Below are 18005 nucleotides of genomic sequence, written 5' to 3' on the forward strand. Positions count from 1 at the left end.
GAATACATTATGGACTTAGATGGTTATTCGTCTCACCTGCTCAGTTATAACCTTTAATGTGTGTCATCACAATGGGTGACAGAAGCACAGTGGAGTGGGTGGGGCTTAGCGAAGGGTTAACCCATTTAGGCCTGACCTCGAAATTAAAAAAAAATCTTCTAAATCCTCCAGTTTTCTGAAATAAATATTTTCACAATTTTTCAAAAATAGCAGACCTACAAGATCGTAGTGCGCCACTCGGTGGCGCGCTATGAGCTTGTAGATCTGCTATTTTTCAATAGCTAAATTATAACATTATGTTTAAAACACCAAAAGGGGTTCCCGCCCAAAATGGGTTTCACTTTAAAAAAAACTTTTGGTCATTTCATCATCTTACTCTTATGTGAACACCCCGGGCAGTTCTTATGTTAAGCCTGAGTAGACGTTAAAATGACCAAAGGTTTTTTTTTAAAAGTGAAATACCCCTTTAAATTCAAGACACTGCAATACAATATTATAGGACATAATGCAACAATATCACCTCCATCATTGGACCCATTTTGTCGAAGTTCAGATGGCGGTAGTTCAGTTTGTCGTTCCCTGTCCTGATGGCCCGGTCCACATACGTCTTGAGTTCATTGGATAGTTCATGATAGTTTGCTGTGTCTGTGATGCAGACCACAGCGCTCAGCAGGAACAACGTGGACGCAACAAGTCTCCTCGTCATCCTCGTCTTCTCCCAACAAACACACACACACACACACCTTCAGATGGAGGACGGTGGAGTGCATCTGGTCAGACCTTCTTAAAGGGCAGCAGGTCTCGCGGCGTCAGAAGGTCAAACTGCAAAGAGCAGCAGATGTTTGGCGTGTTGTTTGGTCATCGCTTTCTCCACCAGCATCTGGTCGTCACAGTCCAAACTCTGATGATTGATCTGTCACTTATTGATTGATTGATTCATCATCATGACTGATAAGCTGACTCTATGAAGACATGTAGTAGGCCTACAGGCCGGGGGGGGGGGGGGGGGGGGGGTGCTCAAACGTTGCGTTGTGATCTATCAGTAGATCACAAAGGCTGTGCAGGTAGACAGACCACATGACATGTGACCCTAAACATATATATAATTTAAATAAAACATATATATATAGAGGATGGATCTAGAAACTGTTGAAATGTATACGTTTAAAAATAACCTGAATCCAGGCACCGAGTGCCGCGCTACGAGCTTGTAGGTCTGCTATTTTGGAAAAATCGTGAAAATGTGGCGCAAAAAGAGAGAAGGTTTTTAACTCAAATCTTTGCTTCTGGGGGGAGGCCAAGGGGCCAGTGAGGCACTCCATCGTTGAAGCACTGGGCCCTAGTGGTAAGAGGAGGGACTACAGGCGGACCCGTGGATTCATGACCGGGAAACCCCGTGCAGCTGGGCTTTAACATTGAGCGTTCGGTTGCACTTCCGCATTGGACCACCAAAATGTGGTGGTCCAATGCGGAAGTAGACGTTCTGAGACGGTCCTTCCGGGTGCTTCAAAACGCCACTGAGCAACTTCCACTGACATGAATAGCGGAGGGGGCGGAGCTTCGCCCCAGATCAGTCTCTATCCTTCTTTATACTCTATGGGGGAGGTCCCTGGAACAACATATTTTCAGATGGGGGTCGGCGGCCAATTACATATAATCTTGGGGGTCCTTATTTTTTTAATTTATAATTGTATAGATTTTTTACATTTTGACAGCATACAGTACGTTGTACATTAATCATGTGTCTTCTATCCCAACATTGGGTCGTAGTACGCCAAAACAACATTTAAATCAGCGTCAGAAGGATAACTAAAAACATTAAAAATGAAATAATAAACAAACAGAAAAGAAAAGAAAAGAAAATTAAAGAAGAAAAGTAAAAATAAAATAAAAAATAAAATAAAGGGGGGTTGTGTTAACAGAAATTCATTTTTGTTTTGTTTATGTTTTTGCACCGTTCAAAATAAAGATAACAGTTAGCGTCCAGTTAGCGTAGTGGGACATTCTCATTCGTTCTCTCCTATGGCATCCACATTTCCTATATAGTTCCATAGGGGTTACCACATGCTCCAGAATGTGTTCCTATATAGTTCCATAGGGGTGACCACATGCTCCAGAATGTGTTCCTATATAGTTCCATAGGGGTGACCACATGCTCCAGAATGTGTTCCTATATAGTTCCATAGGGGTGACCACATGCTCCAGAATGTGTTCCTATATAGTTCCATAGGGGTGACCACATGCTCCAGAATGTGTTCCTATATAGTTCCATAGGGGTGACCACATGCTCCAGAATGTGTTCCTATATAGTTCCATAGGGGTGACCACATGCTCCAGAATGTGTTCCTATATAGTTCCATAGGGGTGACCACATGCTCCAGAATGTGTTCCTATATAGTTCCATAGGGGTGACCACATGCTCCAGAATGTGTTCCTATATAGTTCCATAGGGGTGACCACATGCTCCAGAATGTGTTCCTATATAGTTCCATAGGGGTGACCACATGCTCCAGAATGTGTTCCTATATAGTTCCATAGGGGTGACCACATGCTCCAGAATGTGTTCCTATATAGTTCCATAGGGGTGACCACATGCTCCAGAATGTGTTCCTATATAGTTCCATAGGGGTGACCACATGCTCCAGAATGTAGTTCCATAGGGGTGACCACATGCTCCAGAATGTAGTTCCATAGGGGTGACCACATGCTCCAGAATGTAGTTCCATAGGGATGACCACATGCTCCAGAATGTGTTCCTATATAGTTCCATAGGGGTGACCACATGCTCCAGATGGTGAAGGTCATAGGTGAGTTTCTCCAAAGGCAAGGAAGTAGAGGCTTGGGTAAGCCACATTTTAGCTGAGGGTACTTGGGGGGTGGACCACAGAATACATTTTTTAGCAAGATATGTCAACATGTCTAATAAACGGGTGGAGTCAGGGTCCAAGGTCAAACCACTGTCATGATTCAATAAATATAGACTGGGAGTAAAAATAAGGACCTGGCCTAGGATTTTCTGAGTGTGAAAATGGACCTTCTTCCAGTATTGCTGAATTAGATCACACTTCCAGAAGACATGCATAATAGTACCTACTACTTCCTTATGACACTTGAAGCAAAGTTCTGAGGCGTTGGGAAACATTATGAAGACAGAGGTGTGTAATACGTTTATGTTTATAGAGGTACATTTAGGAAATATCTTGTTACAGATGAAGATCCATTCTTCTGGGTCAAACGTCACCCCAATATCCTCCTCCCATACTCGTTTCAGTGAGTCATAGGAGGAGGTACCAATATTAGTCAGTATATGATATATCTATCTGAAATATGACCCTTCCTGACAGGGCTAATAATTTTATTTATTTATAACTTTTCAATTTCTGTCATTTCAAAACGTATATAGTTTCCCCTCTCTCCTCTGACTTTCCAAAAACTGTCTGATTTGGAGATACTAGTCCCTATTTGTAAGATTAAAGTCGTCTTTTAGTTGTTGAAACGATTTCATAATACTCTGGGTATATAAGTGTGCAATGTGGGCAATGCCATTTACGTTCCAATCAGAGAATCCAATGTTTTGCAATTGGGAAAGTCTGGATTGAGTCTGAGTGATGAGTAGATTGACATGAATTTGGGAATCTTCAAGTATTTCCTCACATCCTTCCAAACCACAAGTGTATTAGCGTAGTAGTCAGCAAGATCTTTTATGTTATCTACATTGTGAGTAAATGGTAAGGAGTCTAATGTTCTTGGGTGACACAACATTGCCTCTGTCTCAATCCACATTGAGTTTTGTCTTTTTGAACACCAACTTATCATGTGTTTTATCTGTGCAGCCCAGTAATAAACAGGCACATGCAGAGGGGGGGGGGGGGGCTAAGGGGGGCTTGAGCATAAAAGTTTTATTTTTTTTGAGGGAAAGGGCAAAAAAAAGTTGTATTTTATTTTATTTTGCCACATAAGGAGATGTGGGGGGGGGGGGGGGGGGGCAATACGAGCTTATGTGGGGCCCAATAAGGGCTTGTGGGGGGGGGGAAACAAGGGCTTATGTGGGGGGCAAATAAGGGCTTGTGTGGGGGGCCAATAAGGGCTTATGTGGGGGCCAAAAAGGGCTTGTGTGGGGGGCAAATAAGGGCTTGTGTGGGGGGCAAATAAGGGCTTGTGTGGGGGGCAAATAAGGGCTTGGGGGGGCAAATAAGGGCTTGTGTGGGGGGCAAATAAGGGCTTGTGTGGGGGGCAAATAAGGGCTTGGGGGGCAAATAAGGGCTTGTGTGGGGGGCCAATAAGAGCTTATGTGGGGGCCAAGGGGGCTTGTGTGGGGGGCAAATAAGGGCTTGTGTGGGGGGCCAATACGGGCTTATGTGGGGGCCAAAAAGGGCTTATGTGGGGGTCAAATAAGGGCTTGTGTGGGGCCAATAAGGGCTTGTGTAGGAGGCAATAAGGGCTTGTGTGGGGGTCAAATAAGGGCTTGTGTGGGGGGCAAATAAGGGCTTGTGTGGAGGGGAAATAAGGGCCTGTGTGGGGGGCAAATAAGGGCTTGTGTGGGGGCAAATAAGGGCTTATGTGGGAGGCCAATAAGGGCTTGTGTGGGGGGCAAATAAGGGCTTGTGTGGGGGACCAATAAGGGCTTGTGTGGGGGGCAAATAAGGGCTTGTGTGGGGGTGCAATAAGGGCTTATGTGGGGGGCCAATAGGGGCTTGTGTGGGGGGCAAATAAGGGCTTGTGTGGGGGGCCAATAAGTGCCATTGGCCCTTCAAGACGAACATTTGACAAGTAATGATAAAATCCACTATCATAATGAATTATCTTTTAATCTGCCATCAGTCAGTTTTAGTTTCAGACTAATGAGAACATATTGCTTATTTTACTGTCCAATGACATGAAATGGCACAAGGGAAGGACTCCACAAAAAGACCACCCCAAAAAATCGGTGCGCGCTACGCGCGCCCACAACATGTGCCCTTTTTTGGAGTTTGAGCCCCTGCCCCCCCAGTGCTCTCTGCACGGCCCTGGTCCACTGTCAAGAAACCTTCAATAAGAGACCAAAATTCTCTGTTAACAAAGTTACACACTCCTCAAGGATCTTCTGGTTGGCCTCCTTCAGGACCTGCAACCTTCGTCACCATCACGAGCGGGGCTCAGCGGGTTACCCGCGCCTCTCGGCGAAGGGTAGACCCAGCTGATCCGATCTGTGTTGCGTGCGTGCAGCCCATAGAGTATATAAAAGGAGGTGCAGCCCCAGACATCTAAGGGCATCACAGACCTGTCATCGTCGACCGATCCTTCCTTTGATGCCGAACTGTAACTGTTTCCCTGGTTGGACGTAGCGCGTGGAAGGAACACGTTAGAGATGGAGATGTCATCTGATGGTTCCTCCTGCTTCCTCTTCCTCTTGTGTCTTGTCGATTCTTCCTTTGACGCCGAACTGTAAAAATCACAGTTAAAACCCTGTGTTGATTTTAACTCAAAGTGTTACTGCATTCAGGTTTCAGTTCAACTTTACATTTTTGTTCATTAATATGCAGGATTAATATCGTCAGTCTTGTAATAATGGTACTATAGAACATTTAATTAATTGGGATGTAATAATATTACTATAGAACATTTAATTAAATGGGAAAGCTAATATTCTTCATCATTCCCAAGTAGGCCGGATTTTTGGTAAACAGGGTCTAACGCTGTGCGTCTGTCCGTCCACATTATTTGTATGCATAGTTTTAAGTACAATTATGCTATAAAGTTTGCTTACCAAATATCAGTTAATCCGTTTTTAAGAAATGTCGCCGTAATAGACAATGTGCACTGGTCTTTTCCTCAGCAGTTGGTGTAGACTGTGTTAGTGGCTGTTTTCTTCAGCTTGTGACTGCAACTTGTTCCTGTTCGCAGATGACTCAGCACTGCTGGTCTCGGACAGGGACAAACTGCAGGTTGAAAATGCCCTCAGCTCTGAACTCGGTAGAATCTGCACCTGGCTCGCTGATAACAAACTATCTTTACACCTGGGAAAAACTGAATCCATTCTCTTTGGCTCTATTAGTAATCTCAGCAAGGCAAATGGCTTCTTGGTTAGAGTGGGTGACAATGTTATCACACGTAAAGATGAAATTACCTACCTAGGTTCCATCCTGGAGGCTAATCTTTCCGGTGATAAAATGGCCACCAACGTAATCAAAAAGGTCAACCATAGAACAAGATTCCTTTACAGGATCTCCTCACTGGTCAACAAAAACACCTTGAAGACCTTAACAGGAGCCCTTGTACAGGGTTTCTTTGACTATGCATGCACCTCCTGGTACCACAGCACCTCAAAGGCCCTTAAAACCAGGCTCCAGACTTCCCAAAACAAACTGGTCAGGCTCCTACTTGACCTAGCCCCCCGAACCCACCTCACCCCTGCCCACTTCGACAGGCTGGAATGGCTTAGGGTCGACGACAGAGTACAGCATCTTGCAATGGGTCTGGTCCACAAGATTCGATACACCACCAAGATACCCATGTACCTGTCTAGATACTTCCTTAATGTTAACGAAGTCCACACCCACAACACCAGAGGGAGTGCAACGAACTACAACCCAGATTCGGCACAAACAAGGGACTAAATTATTTTCGCTCCTATGCCACCAAAATGTGGAACGCCCTACCAACTGTCATTAAGACATGCGAATCCCTTGACTCTTTCAAAACCGCTCTCAAAGGGCACCTACGGACGGCTGCAATTCGAAACTGGCCCCTGTAAAATCGGAATCCCTCAAACACGAACGCAAGGACAACACAAGAGACGGTCGCGGCCACACAGCCAACTCAAGGTATGGCCACTGAGCCAACTTGGGGACCCAACGCAAGGACAACACAAGAGACGGTCACGGCCACACAGCCAACTCAAGGACTATTTCAAAAGTACACCTTGTCAGTTGTTTTCAATGTACTTTGTTAAATGACTTGTCAGTGTTGTTGTCTTCTTCTTCTATCGGGTTTCATGGCGGTCGGCAAACCTAAATGGTGCATTACCGCCACCTACTAGACTGAGTGTGGAAATAGTGTTGTTGTCAGGGGGGGAGGGTGGAGGTCGGGGAGAAGCAAACCACGCCTACTATATTTAGGAGACCATTTGTAGGCTTTGTGTACCATTTCGCTTCTAGTGGCTCCAATGAAGTTGGCCCATCTTCATACATAAACCATCTTTGGTATTACCCAGAGCCTTAGAAATATGGTAAATGGTAAATGGTGCATTTATATAGCGCCTTTATCCAAGGCGCTTTACATAGATTGTGCATTACATTCACCCATTCACACACACATTCATACACCGATTGCGGCGGAAGCCATGCAAGGTACCAACCAGCACATCGGGAGCAATTTGGGGTTCAGTGTCTTGCCCAAGGACACTTCGACATGTAGACAGGAGCCGGGATTCGAACCGCCGACACATGGATCATTGGACGACCTGCTCTACCTCTTGAGCCACAGTCGCCACAGTGGCTCTGGTATTACCATAGTGAGACATATACCTTTGTATATAGGCTATCTATGGGTATATTACTATTCGCACACATATCTCATCCCATATATTGTACCCCATGTTAAATACGTTGTCTTCTCTTCACTGTGCAGTGTCAAATTGTGTGGGGGAACTGAACTCATGTCTGTTCATCTAACAATGATTTTTGCCTCTGTCTTAGACCGTGCCATTTAATTTATAGGCTATACTGTATTGTAGTCTACAGGAGTCCAGAATGTTCATAGCACGCGCACGCGCACACACGCGCACACGCACGCACGCACGCGCGCGCGCACACACGCGCGCGCACACACACATTGTAGGAAATTGTAGGAAAAAACAACATAAAATGTCTGTAAGTGTAAAGTGTTGGACCACATCAAAACAATTTCAATTTACCTTGGCATGGATTATATATAAATTTCTTGAAATCTGCTGGAGGGATGGAGCACCATTCCAGACTGAATGCCATGTGATTCATATACCATTTTCAACGTGCAAATCTGACAGATTCTGACAAGACCGACAGATTTGATTCTCCTGTGTCTGACTGCCACTGCTATGACTATCTGGCATGTGATTGGTTGGAGACTTGGAGTGCAGTTTGTGCAGACTCATGGAACACTACAATGGTCAAGAGGTGCACACACATCCACAAATCGCAATGGGCGACTGCGGCTCAGGAGGTAGAGCAGGTCGTCCAATGATCCATGGGTCGGCGGTTCGAATCCCGGCTCCTCCTGTCTACATATCGAAGTGTCCTTACTCTTAGGCAAGACACTGACCCCAAATTGCTCCCGAAGTGCTGGTTGGTACCTATGAATTGTGTGTGAATGGGTGAATGTAATGCACAATCTATGTAAAGCGCCTTGGATAAAGGCACTATATAAATGCACCATTTACCAATGGGTGCAGGATCCAAAAAATAACTAACTAAACTAAATAAATAAATAACCTCCCGATAGCCGAAACGTTGTATTTTTTTGTCCGCTCCGTCAATCAATTATTTTGGGAGCTTTTAAAACAGTATTCAATTTTATTGCACCTTGTTATAAAATCCATGCAATATACATCCATGATCACAACATAAAAAATAAGAACAGGAAATGTCTTCATTAAAGGAAGCAACACACTATCCATTTCCAGAGATGTAGTTTACTACCATGTATTATAACACATAATAATGATCTCATTGGGACAATCATATAGCGTTTCCTTTTTTTTGTACGATCAGTGCATTTAATATCACAATTTCAAATAAGTAGAAACAAAATGTACAAAAAGCATAAATAATTTGAACATCAAAACCCATGGGCGTTGTTTTTTTTCTTCTTTTCTATCTTTCATGACCTTGAGCAGCCTGGACATTCCATCTTTGTAAACATTTCTATGTTACATCTACAGTAGCCTCACACAACATTTTGCTGATTATTTAAATGCAAAACAGACACTTTACAACTTTTCCAACAATCCAAAACATGTACATAACTTGTACACAGAATGTCACCAAGAGCACTACACCAATATAGCATTAATAGATCACTTCTCCACATGAACCCTAGATGGCATGCTTGTTGTGTCTGGGCAGGTCACAGTAGGTTAACTGTTTATTTTTATTTTAGAGTATCTAATTATATTTACCCCTTTGTCTCCCCAATGTAGTCGTTATGTCATGTCAGCTATCCGGGCCCCTTACACACATTTCTGTATGTATTATTCTACTGGCTTACACACATTTCTGCGCTGCCGTTGTATTCTACTGGCTCACCTGCGAGTGAGGAGTCACCACCGGGAGGATACAGTGCCTCACCTGATAGTGAGGAGTCACCACCGGGAGGATACAGTGCCTCCTGCCAGTGAGGAGTCACCACCGGGAGGATACAGTGCCTCACCTGCCAGTGAGGAGTCACCACCGGGAGGATACAGTGCCTCACCTGCCAGTGAGGAGTCACCACCGGGAGGATACAGTGCCTCCTGCCAGTGAGGAGTCACCACCGGGAGGATACAGTGCCTCTGACCCATTGCTCCCACCCAACCTCCTTGCTGATACCGATCGGTCCGATATTTAGCGCAACCTAAACTCTTAACTTTTTTTAATTAATACATTTTAATTTTGTCCAATCTGTATGATAATGTATATTAATACAATATAACTTATACAAAAGGGGTGTGTTGGGGTGGTTTTGTCTCCCTGATCTTCTATCGAGACATTTAGATCGTATTAAAGGTCATGTCTCACCAAGACACAGACATTTTGACCTGATGATCAAGATTTAAAAAAAAAAAAAGTTACAGTGCAGTTTAGTTCATTAACTTAAGTCCTATTCAAAGATTTTCGAAATAAGCTCACAACACAACACTTGGACGCAACACGTAGATCAGATTTAACGGATGAATTGGAAATGGAGGACCCTGATGTAAACAAGTCTTAGTGCTTTTTCTGGTTTTATCCTCATCGCAGTTTTTGTATTGACCTGTACTTTTGTTGAAATTTACCCATTCTACATACTATGAATAAAAATTTCAATCATTTAATCAATCAGCTTTTTGGAAAATCTTTGAACTTTAGCAAATTGTATCCTATAATGACATGCCCAAAATAAGGACAGGTTGAAAGGAATACCAAAACGCTCGCCGCAAAATCGCCCGGGGCAAATTCCCCACCATTAATGCGTAAACGTAACCTCAGTAAAACTATGCCTAACCTAAACTTATTTTTAACCTTATAAAAAACAAGTAAAACAAATACAAGAATACACAATCCTGGTCTGCGAAGAAAATGGGGGCGAGCGAGTCTTTGAATCTTTGCTAGATCATTCATTTTTCCTGATCAACACATCAACACGTGAGAAGTGGTTAAAAATCAGGATACATTGGCTGCAAAATTGCCAATACCGATCATAAAAGTCAAATAATGGCCGATATATCGGCCAAACCGATATTGGTCGGGTTCCAGACACCCTTGTAGATCTTTTATATAATTTATCAGCCACTAAAGAATGTCTCCTCTATGATTTCAGTGAATCTCTCCTTCATCTGCTGACGGAAGCTGGTGTACCACTCCAGCAGCCGCCGCCTCCTGTCAATCTTCTGCTCTTGGCTCAGCCCTCTCTCCTTCTCCAAGACAGCGGGCAACTCCTTCCAATCTTTGACAAAGATGAAGGGCGCTCCGGCGGCCTTGAGCAGACGCAGCGGGGTGCTGGCTCCGGTCGTGCACGCTCCGGGCGTCTGGACGTCCTCCACCACAGGGACTGAGCCGTAAGCACAGGCCTCGTAGATGCGGTAGCACTCTGCGTTGACGCCTACTGGGCAGAGCGTCAGCTCGCTCTGGGCCAGAGCCGTCTGGTAGTGCTTCAGGCTCTCTGGTGTCTCCTGGGGAAGCCACCTGAGACAAGGACACAGTGTTGTGTTTACATGCAAGACACGTCAAAACATTATTCCATATAATAGAATACACTGAAGGTAGGGCTAATTCTAGTTATCGTACCAAAAATAAAACATTTCACACTGTGACGCCTTGTGGGATTTTTAGCTTGATATATACTATACTTGTAGATACAAGTATAGTATATATCAAGCTAAAAATCTTGCTATATCTTATATATGGGGGTCCTCTTCCACGGCATGCATAAACACCTAACGTGCCTGCAATGCCCTGCATAACGCATTTCTGTACACAGCCTCTGATTGGACGTGGAACAGACAGACGAAACGAAAGCCAGTGTACCAAGTACCAAAGTACATAGAATAGACCTAACAGGTGAAAGTAGACAGCGGATGTGAGCATGCGTGTGTTGGTGCATCTGGAAACAACAGTTTTATAGCTTTATAGCCTTCCCAATTTATGCTTCCTTGAACAATGGTGTCCTGAGGCAAATACAGCTGATCTACAAACCCACAGATGCGACACGTTGTGGGGTTATAGACTGGCTTGTGTAGGAAGCTTTTCCTTCTAGGCACAGTGGCTGTTTGTTTTCACAGAAAAACATACTTTTTTTTGTAAAGATTTTTTTTTCTTTTTAGACAAAAAAAACAAGAAAAACAACTTACTTCTCCCTGGCAGTGGTGATGCACTCTTTCTCCAGGTTAGCTCGTTTCAGCACCTGCATGAGCGTTTCTCTGGAGGAGTTTTTGTAAACAGTTCCTAGGAAATTGCAGAGGTATGGCCTGATGGAGGTGACCATCAGGGGATTAAGCCTGACCAAGGGGAACTGCCGATACCTGTGCACAGACAAGTATGAAAACACCTTTAAGACTTCACAGTATTATATTATTGTATCTTGTTAATACAATATAACTAACACAACTTTGGTGGTTGGAGGTGATCTGTCTACTGCCTATTGACACATTTACATGTAGACCTTGTGGTCGGGTAGGTCCACTACTGGTTGACAGCTATGGCATGAAATTCAGAGATATCTGAATGAGCTCTCTAGCCTCAACAGTGGAAATGTCAGACTCAGCAGTACTTGCACATGGGACCCAAGTTCAAAATCCAGGTAGGACATGATATTTGGAAAAAACGAAATTATACAAAAATACTAAAGAGATGACATACGTGGCAACCCCAAGTGGCCACTGAAAGATGTCCTTGTCATTGACCCAGGGGCTGTCATACACCAGGAACAGCAGGTCTACAAAACCTCCGTTCCTCTTCAGGTAGGGGCCGATCCAGTCATTGGTGCAGTGTTCATCGCCTAGCAGCACCACAGCCACATGGGTCACTGTGCGGGCCTGGACCAACGCTTGGACGTGTTCCAGCCAGCGCGTGGAGTAGGAGATCTTCTGCTTCTCGCGGCCATTCAGAACTACAACCAGGCTCTTCATGTCAACAGGGACGTGGCCCTGGACCACTGCGGGGCCCGTGTAGAAACTAGAGATGGTGTCAAGAAGGGAAGATGGAGAGAATAAATGGAGAAAGAGAAAAACAGGTATGTTTGGTTACATCTAAATTCAATGAATGGGCTAAAACTGTGTGGAAACGTATCATAAAAGGCAAACATTCTGTTAAAAAAGCCGATCTACAAGCTTGTAGATCTGCTATTTTTAGCGAAGAATTTGGGTGTTGAGGGAAAAAATGTATGGGGTGTATAGACCTGTGTTTAAGTGGTTAAAAGTATCTCCGTGGCATCCTACCTGAAATCAATCTTCCCTGATTGAAGCTCCCCCTCTCTCCATTGCGCCACTTTGTCTGTAGGGTTGAGGGGTCCTTCTAGAATATGTTCCCACAGGTAAAGCCCTGAAGAGAAAAGAAGCCCAAAATACAATTAAAGATTTGGTGTTATCATAACTGAGTCTATTGACTGGTGTATCCTTTTGTTTTGTTCGCCATTTTATTAACAGCTTCAGACAACTTACAATTAATGCATTTAGAAGACTCTTATCCACAGCAACATAAAAAGCTCAGTAAAAACTCTCTGGTGCAGTATAGTGACTATGGGCAAAATGTTATAGAGCGTTGCAGTCCCGTCCCGCCACCTTTCATGACGACGACAGGATTAATACACTCTCAATTTCCTTTGTGAATCTGGCCCAAAGGGTCCATTGGTCCTCCTCACTAATATTAACCCATTTTGACCTGAGATCAGATTCTAAAAATGTCTTCTACATCCTGACAGTTTTCTGAAAAAGCTATGTTTCTATGTCAGTCGTTTGCGCCACATTTTCACGACTTTTCAAAAATAGCAGACCTACAAGCTCGTAGCGCGCCACTGGGTGGCGCGCTATGAGCTTGTAGATCTGCTATTTTTCAATAGCTAAAGCACAACATAATGCTAACACCAAAAGGGGTTCCCGCCCAAAATGGTTTAATTTCTAAGATGATATGTTTCCTGTGATTCATTGGTGGGCTGTGGACAGTTCTGAAACCTGCCTATCAATGACATCGTCGTTGGGGATTCCAAGCTAAAGTAGCATACTGACTCATGATTTCTTTTGTATAAAATAAATAATAATAAAAAGAAAAGAAAAAAGTTTGAAATCTTCTTTGGAATTACCAACCTAGTGCCTACTGTCCACAGCCCACCTCTGAGTGAGAAAGGAGTTTTCATACATTTTTAGGGATACATTTCACATCAGCACCCCAAAAAATAGAAAAAATAAAGAAAGAAATACATAAAACAACATTTATTTTAACCATTTGGCTGTTGTTTGATGTTGATGCTCATTAGGAAAGGTTACTTTCATTTTCATTCTTTTGTAAGAGTTATGTCCAAAGATATTTTTTCTTTTGATACTATAAAAAAAAGCCCATTTCATGTTGTATCTTTGTAATATTATGAACAAAACTGCAATGGCGGAAACTGTTTATGGATATTATGATAATATCCATAATAAACATATACCATCAGTGCAGGTTTTGACTAAGGGCTCAGGAGGTATTGTTTAATGTATGTTGTAATAATTCATGTTGTAATGTATTAATTATTGTTATCCAGTCGCATAGGGTCTGAGACGCCCTAAAGGTCTGACCCTAGAATCGCCACTGTAATGAGCAGTGGATAACAACACAAACATACACAGCAAAAGCTAGGGACATCTTCCTTGAAATAAATCTGAGGCTAGGGACACCCGACTTAGCCCCATCTGTGACCACTCCCTGTTGTAGTTCCATCCCACAGTGTGGTGAGGTCACTCACAGGTAGGACTTGACGTATGTCTTACCTATGGCAGCTTTACCCCAGATTTGGACCTTGTGTCTTTTGGGTTTGTTCTTGTCCATTTGGGCCAGATACTGTCTGTACGCCTCTCTCTTCTTGTGCAGCGCCGAGTTGTACTCCACCTCCTCATCTTCCCATGGGTTCCACTCTTCATCGTCTACGAAAGGTGCAATAGCACCTCCATCTCTGACACCACCTGTAAATACACAGAAGAACATCTCCATTATGACATTCCTAATGGCGTTTGAAGCAAAGGAATGGGTTTAACCACTATATACTTTGTTGTTTGACAACAAGCAGCGAAAACAGCTGATCTATAAGCTCACAACATGCAAATCTGGTATTTTTGAAAGTTTTACAAATGAAAAATATTTCACCTATGACCTGCCCAAAATAGGGACACCAAGGCAATAATAATAATGGTGATGATGATGATAATAATACAAAGAACATATATAGAGAGAGGTGCTCAAAGAAGATGCTTTAGTTTACAAAACAAAAAACTTTATTAAAGTAAAAATGAAGTAAAAGATTATTAAAGCACACAAGGGTTATAAACTAACTGTATTGATTTTTCCTTAAACAAAGAACCTTATGTAGATCTCTGTCAGTACAACTGCTTATGTTTATTGCATCCTCACACTGCTGATGTACAGTATGTTACACTGCCATGTTGACATTTGACCTGTTTTCCTCGTTAATATATACTGTTTCATTCTCTCATCTCACATTTCTGGAAACTACAATGATTCACCCACTTCTGTTTTACACCTGTTGTAAACCTGTGGTATGACAATAAAGATGAGTTGAGCTATAATAATAATAATTATTATAATAACAATAATAATAATAACAGTAATAATTATAATAGTTTGTTGTTGTTTACCTGCGGGTGCACCGTTCTCTTTCTTCACTACTCTGTGTACACGGGAAACCACTTTGGCACTAAAGAAAACATTATACGCCGCATAGAGCGAAAAGGCCACGTATGCAAAAATTATCAAAAGGAATAGTTTTCTTTTAGGTATTTTCATTTTTTATTATTATTCATGTACTCTTTCTCACGTAACCATTGTGCAGCTTCTTCTCCTCCTCAGGTTTGCGTAACCACTTCCTTTATTGTTTACACCACGAGGACCCCTAACTAAGCCAGTCCCAAAACTATGCCTGTACCAAATTGGGTGTTCTTAAAATATCCCATTTTAACTACACAGTTGTGGCAAAAGAGCACGACGAATTGATATCGACAAAAAAAACCTCGCTTGTAAGTATAAAATTAAAAAGAACATAATCAGTAAATGCGTGATTATGCAGAAGGCGGCGCGGCCAGTGTTCTTTTCCCTTTTTACCTCCTTTATGACGAATTGAATTCCCGTTCTGCTCTTTGGCTTTATAGAAGTGTATATTTGTACGTCTCTAAATGTTTTGATGAATTGAACAAGGTGGACCCTCTTGTAAACAAGTGCACTGCTTTATTGGGTCGTCCACTTGAGTTGTGTCGAGTTGTGCTTGAATTGTACTGTAATTCTGCAAACTGTTAATACATATTTCAATCAATCAATCAAATACTTTTCCCAGCTAGAATGTGTTCCGATCTTAATATATACTCTAAGGTTCCGATGTGTTCCCCCTATTATGTTATTATAATTATATTATATTATATATGGTCAATGGTCTGCTCCCCGCGCCTCCGATCTGCCAAAATTTGGAGAAGTGGGGCGGTACCAGTACTGAAAATTTGTATCCCAATATCCCACGAGTTCCGCTGAATCCCCTCATGTAGGCAGAGTGTAGTAGTTCCCTCACAACTTGAACACAATGCAAATCAGCTGAAAATCTGAAATAATATCTAAATTGTTTAGTCTAGAAATGTTCAAAGTTCAAACACTTTCATATACCGGTATCCAAACAAAATGTAGGCTATCTTGATTATTTTAAATTATTGGTATTTTAAATTTGTTTTACAGTTTCACAAACTAACTTCACTTTGACAGGCTGGAATTGGATAAGGCCGGGTTGACGACAGAGTACAGCATCTTGCAATGGGTCTGGTCCACAAGATTTGCTACACATTGTACGTCTCTAAATGTTATGATGAATTGAAAATGGTGGACCCTCTTGTAAACAAGTGTAATACTTTATGGTGTCATCCACTCACAGTTGACAGTTTTTGTATTGAGTTGTACTTGAAATGTACTGTAATTCTGCAAACTGTTAATAAATACTTAATTCAATCAATCAATCAAACAACCCAGATTCGGCACAAACAAGGGGCAAAATTATTTTCGCTCCACCAAAATGTGGAACGCCCTACCAACATCCATTAAGACATGCAAATCCCTTGACAACTTCAAAACCGCTCTCAAAGGGCACCTACGGACGGCTGCAATTCAAAACTGGCCCCTGTAAAATCTGAATCCTTTCCCCTTACTGTATATGTTTCCTTTCCTTTTTACCTCCTTAGGCTACATGATTTCCTGTTTTTGAGTGGTGCAACCACTCCAAGGAACAGCTTTGTCCCTATGTCCCAACCTATGTTATAACCTATGTGATTATGTCCCTGTGTCCCGATGTTTAGAGTACCAATAGGGGGTGCTGTTGCACCACTCGCTTCAGACTGGTCTGATCTTTTATATAGAAGTGTATATTTGTTAGTCTCTAAATGTTCTGATGAATTGAATGTTGTAAACAAGTGTAATGCTTTATCAGTGTGTCGTCCACAGTAACAGTCTTTGTATTGAATTGTGCTTGCATGTGAAATGTACCCATTCTGCAAACTGTTAATAAATACTTCAATCAATCAATCAACAGAACCACACGTTTGGGTTCAACATGAATCTGTCTATAGCCGCCCGCCACTGACAGCTGCTTTGGGTAAGGTTCTATTATTGCGACCACAGGTCGCATTTACTATGAAAACGTGCAATTCCCGTCAGTTGGTAGGTCACCCCACCCCAGGCATGACCAAATATGGCCATGCCTTGTGACATCACGTGAGTCATACCATCATCAGGGATAGAGATCCCTATTAAGCCCCTATATGGGAATGTTCTGATGTCATTATTATTGGCCAGCAACTCTACAATGGCCCTCAAACCTCTAACCCTTAGATCTCCATAATATGGAGCTGACCTGTTCTGACATTCCATATGTTGATCCTTCCCCATCCATCCTTCCTCTTCGATGTCTCCCTTTTGACTGAACTCTAGACGGGCCTGCCCCAGTTATTAGTGCAGCTGAGCCCGGCAGCCAGCAAAAACTAGTTCTCAACAGGCCCGAAAATTAAGGCAGAATTCATTCCATATGTTGATCTGACTCCCCATGCCAAAGCACCAGCGCTCGCCCAGCAGTCTGCTGTCACCCAGGCGGATGTGTGCCTGATGTCGGTTCTCGCCCTCAGGCGTCTTACTGGTATCTATAGAGGGTATGCGCGTGATGTCATCATCATACCTGGAAGTTATGCGGGGAAAAAAACCTACTTTCTGGCCTTGACAGCCCATACATCCAAACAGAAAAGTCTTATCTGATTGTATCAACAAATCAGATAGGATTTGTCTACACGCTCAAACTGCCTTGCGATGCAACCGTTTGAGCTTGTTTTCGGCTGCTGTTTTCGGCGAGCGACACTGTGGCACGAGTATACATGATACTCATCATAGGACCTACAGTAGGACTATTGGGTTGTAATTAATGCATTAAATGTGTTCATCACTTTTAATGTAACTCAAAAGAAAAGTACATTCTACAAGTACATCAAAATTGTACTTATGTAGAGTACTTGGGTAAATGTAGCTTACTCTGTCAATTTGGACATAACTGTTGACATGCAGGGTTTGTCTTTCGAATAGGAC

General features: G+C 42.7%; 1 protein-coding gene across 1 annotated transcript; it reads right to left on the minus strand.

Annotated features, from left to right (window-relative positions):
- Nucleotides 1-8630: 8630 nt before the first annotated feature.
- On the minus strand, nt 8631-15274 carry rxylt1 (ribitol xylosyltransferase 1). Its single transcript, XM_079531143.1, has 6 exons — nt 15041-15274; nt 14159-14350; nt 12632-12734; nt 12054-12368; nt 11546-11716; nt 8631-10880 (listed from the first exon to the last, which is right to left on the minus strand). The coding sequence occupies exons 1-6, from the start codon at nt 15186-15188 to the stop codon at nt 10481-10483; spliced, it is 1329 nt and encodes a 442-aa protein (XP_079387269.1). The 5' UTR covers nt 15189-15274; the 3' UTR covers nt 8631-10480.
- Between the last annotated feature and the right edge of the window lie 2731 nt (nt 15275-18005).

The sequence above is a fragment of the Electrona antarctica genome (assembly GCF_951216825.1).
Source record: "Electrona antarctica genome assembly, contig: scaffold_123, whole genome shotgun sequence".
In the NCBI taxonomy this organism is placed as follows: domain Eukaryota; kingdom Metazoa; phylum Chordata; class Actinopteri; order Myctophiformes; family Myctophidae; genus Electrona; species Electrona antarctica.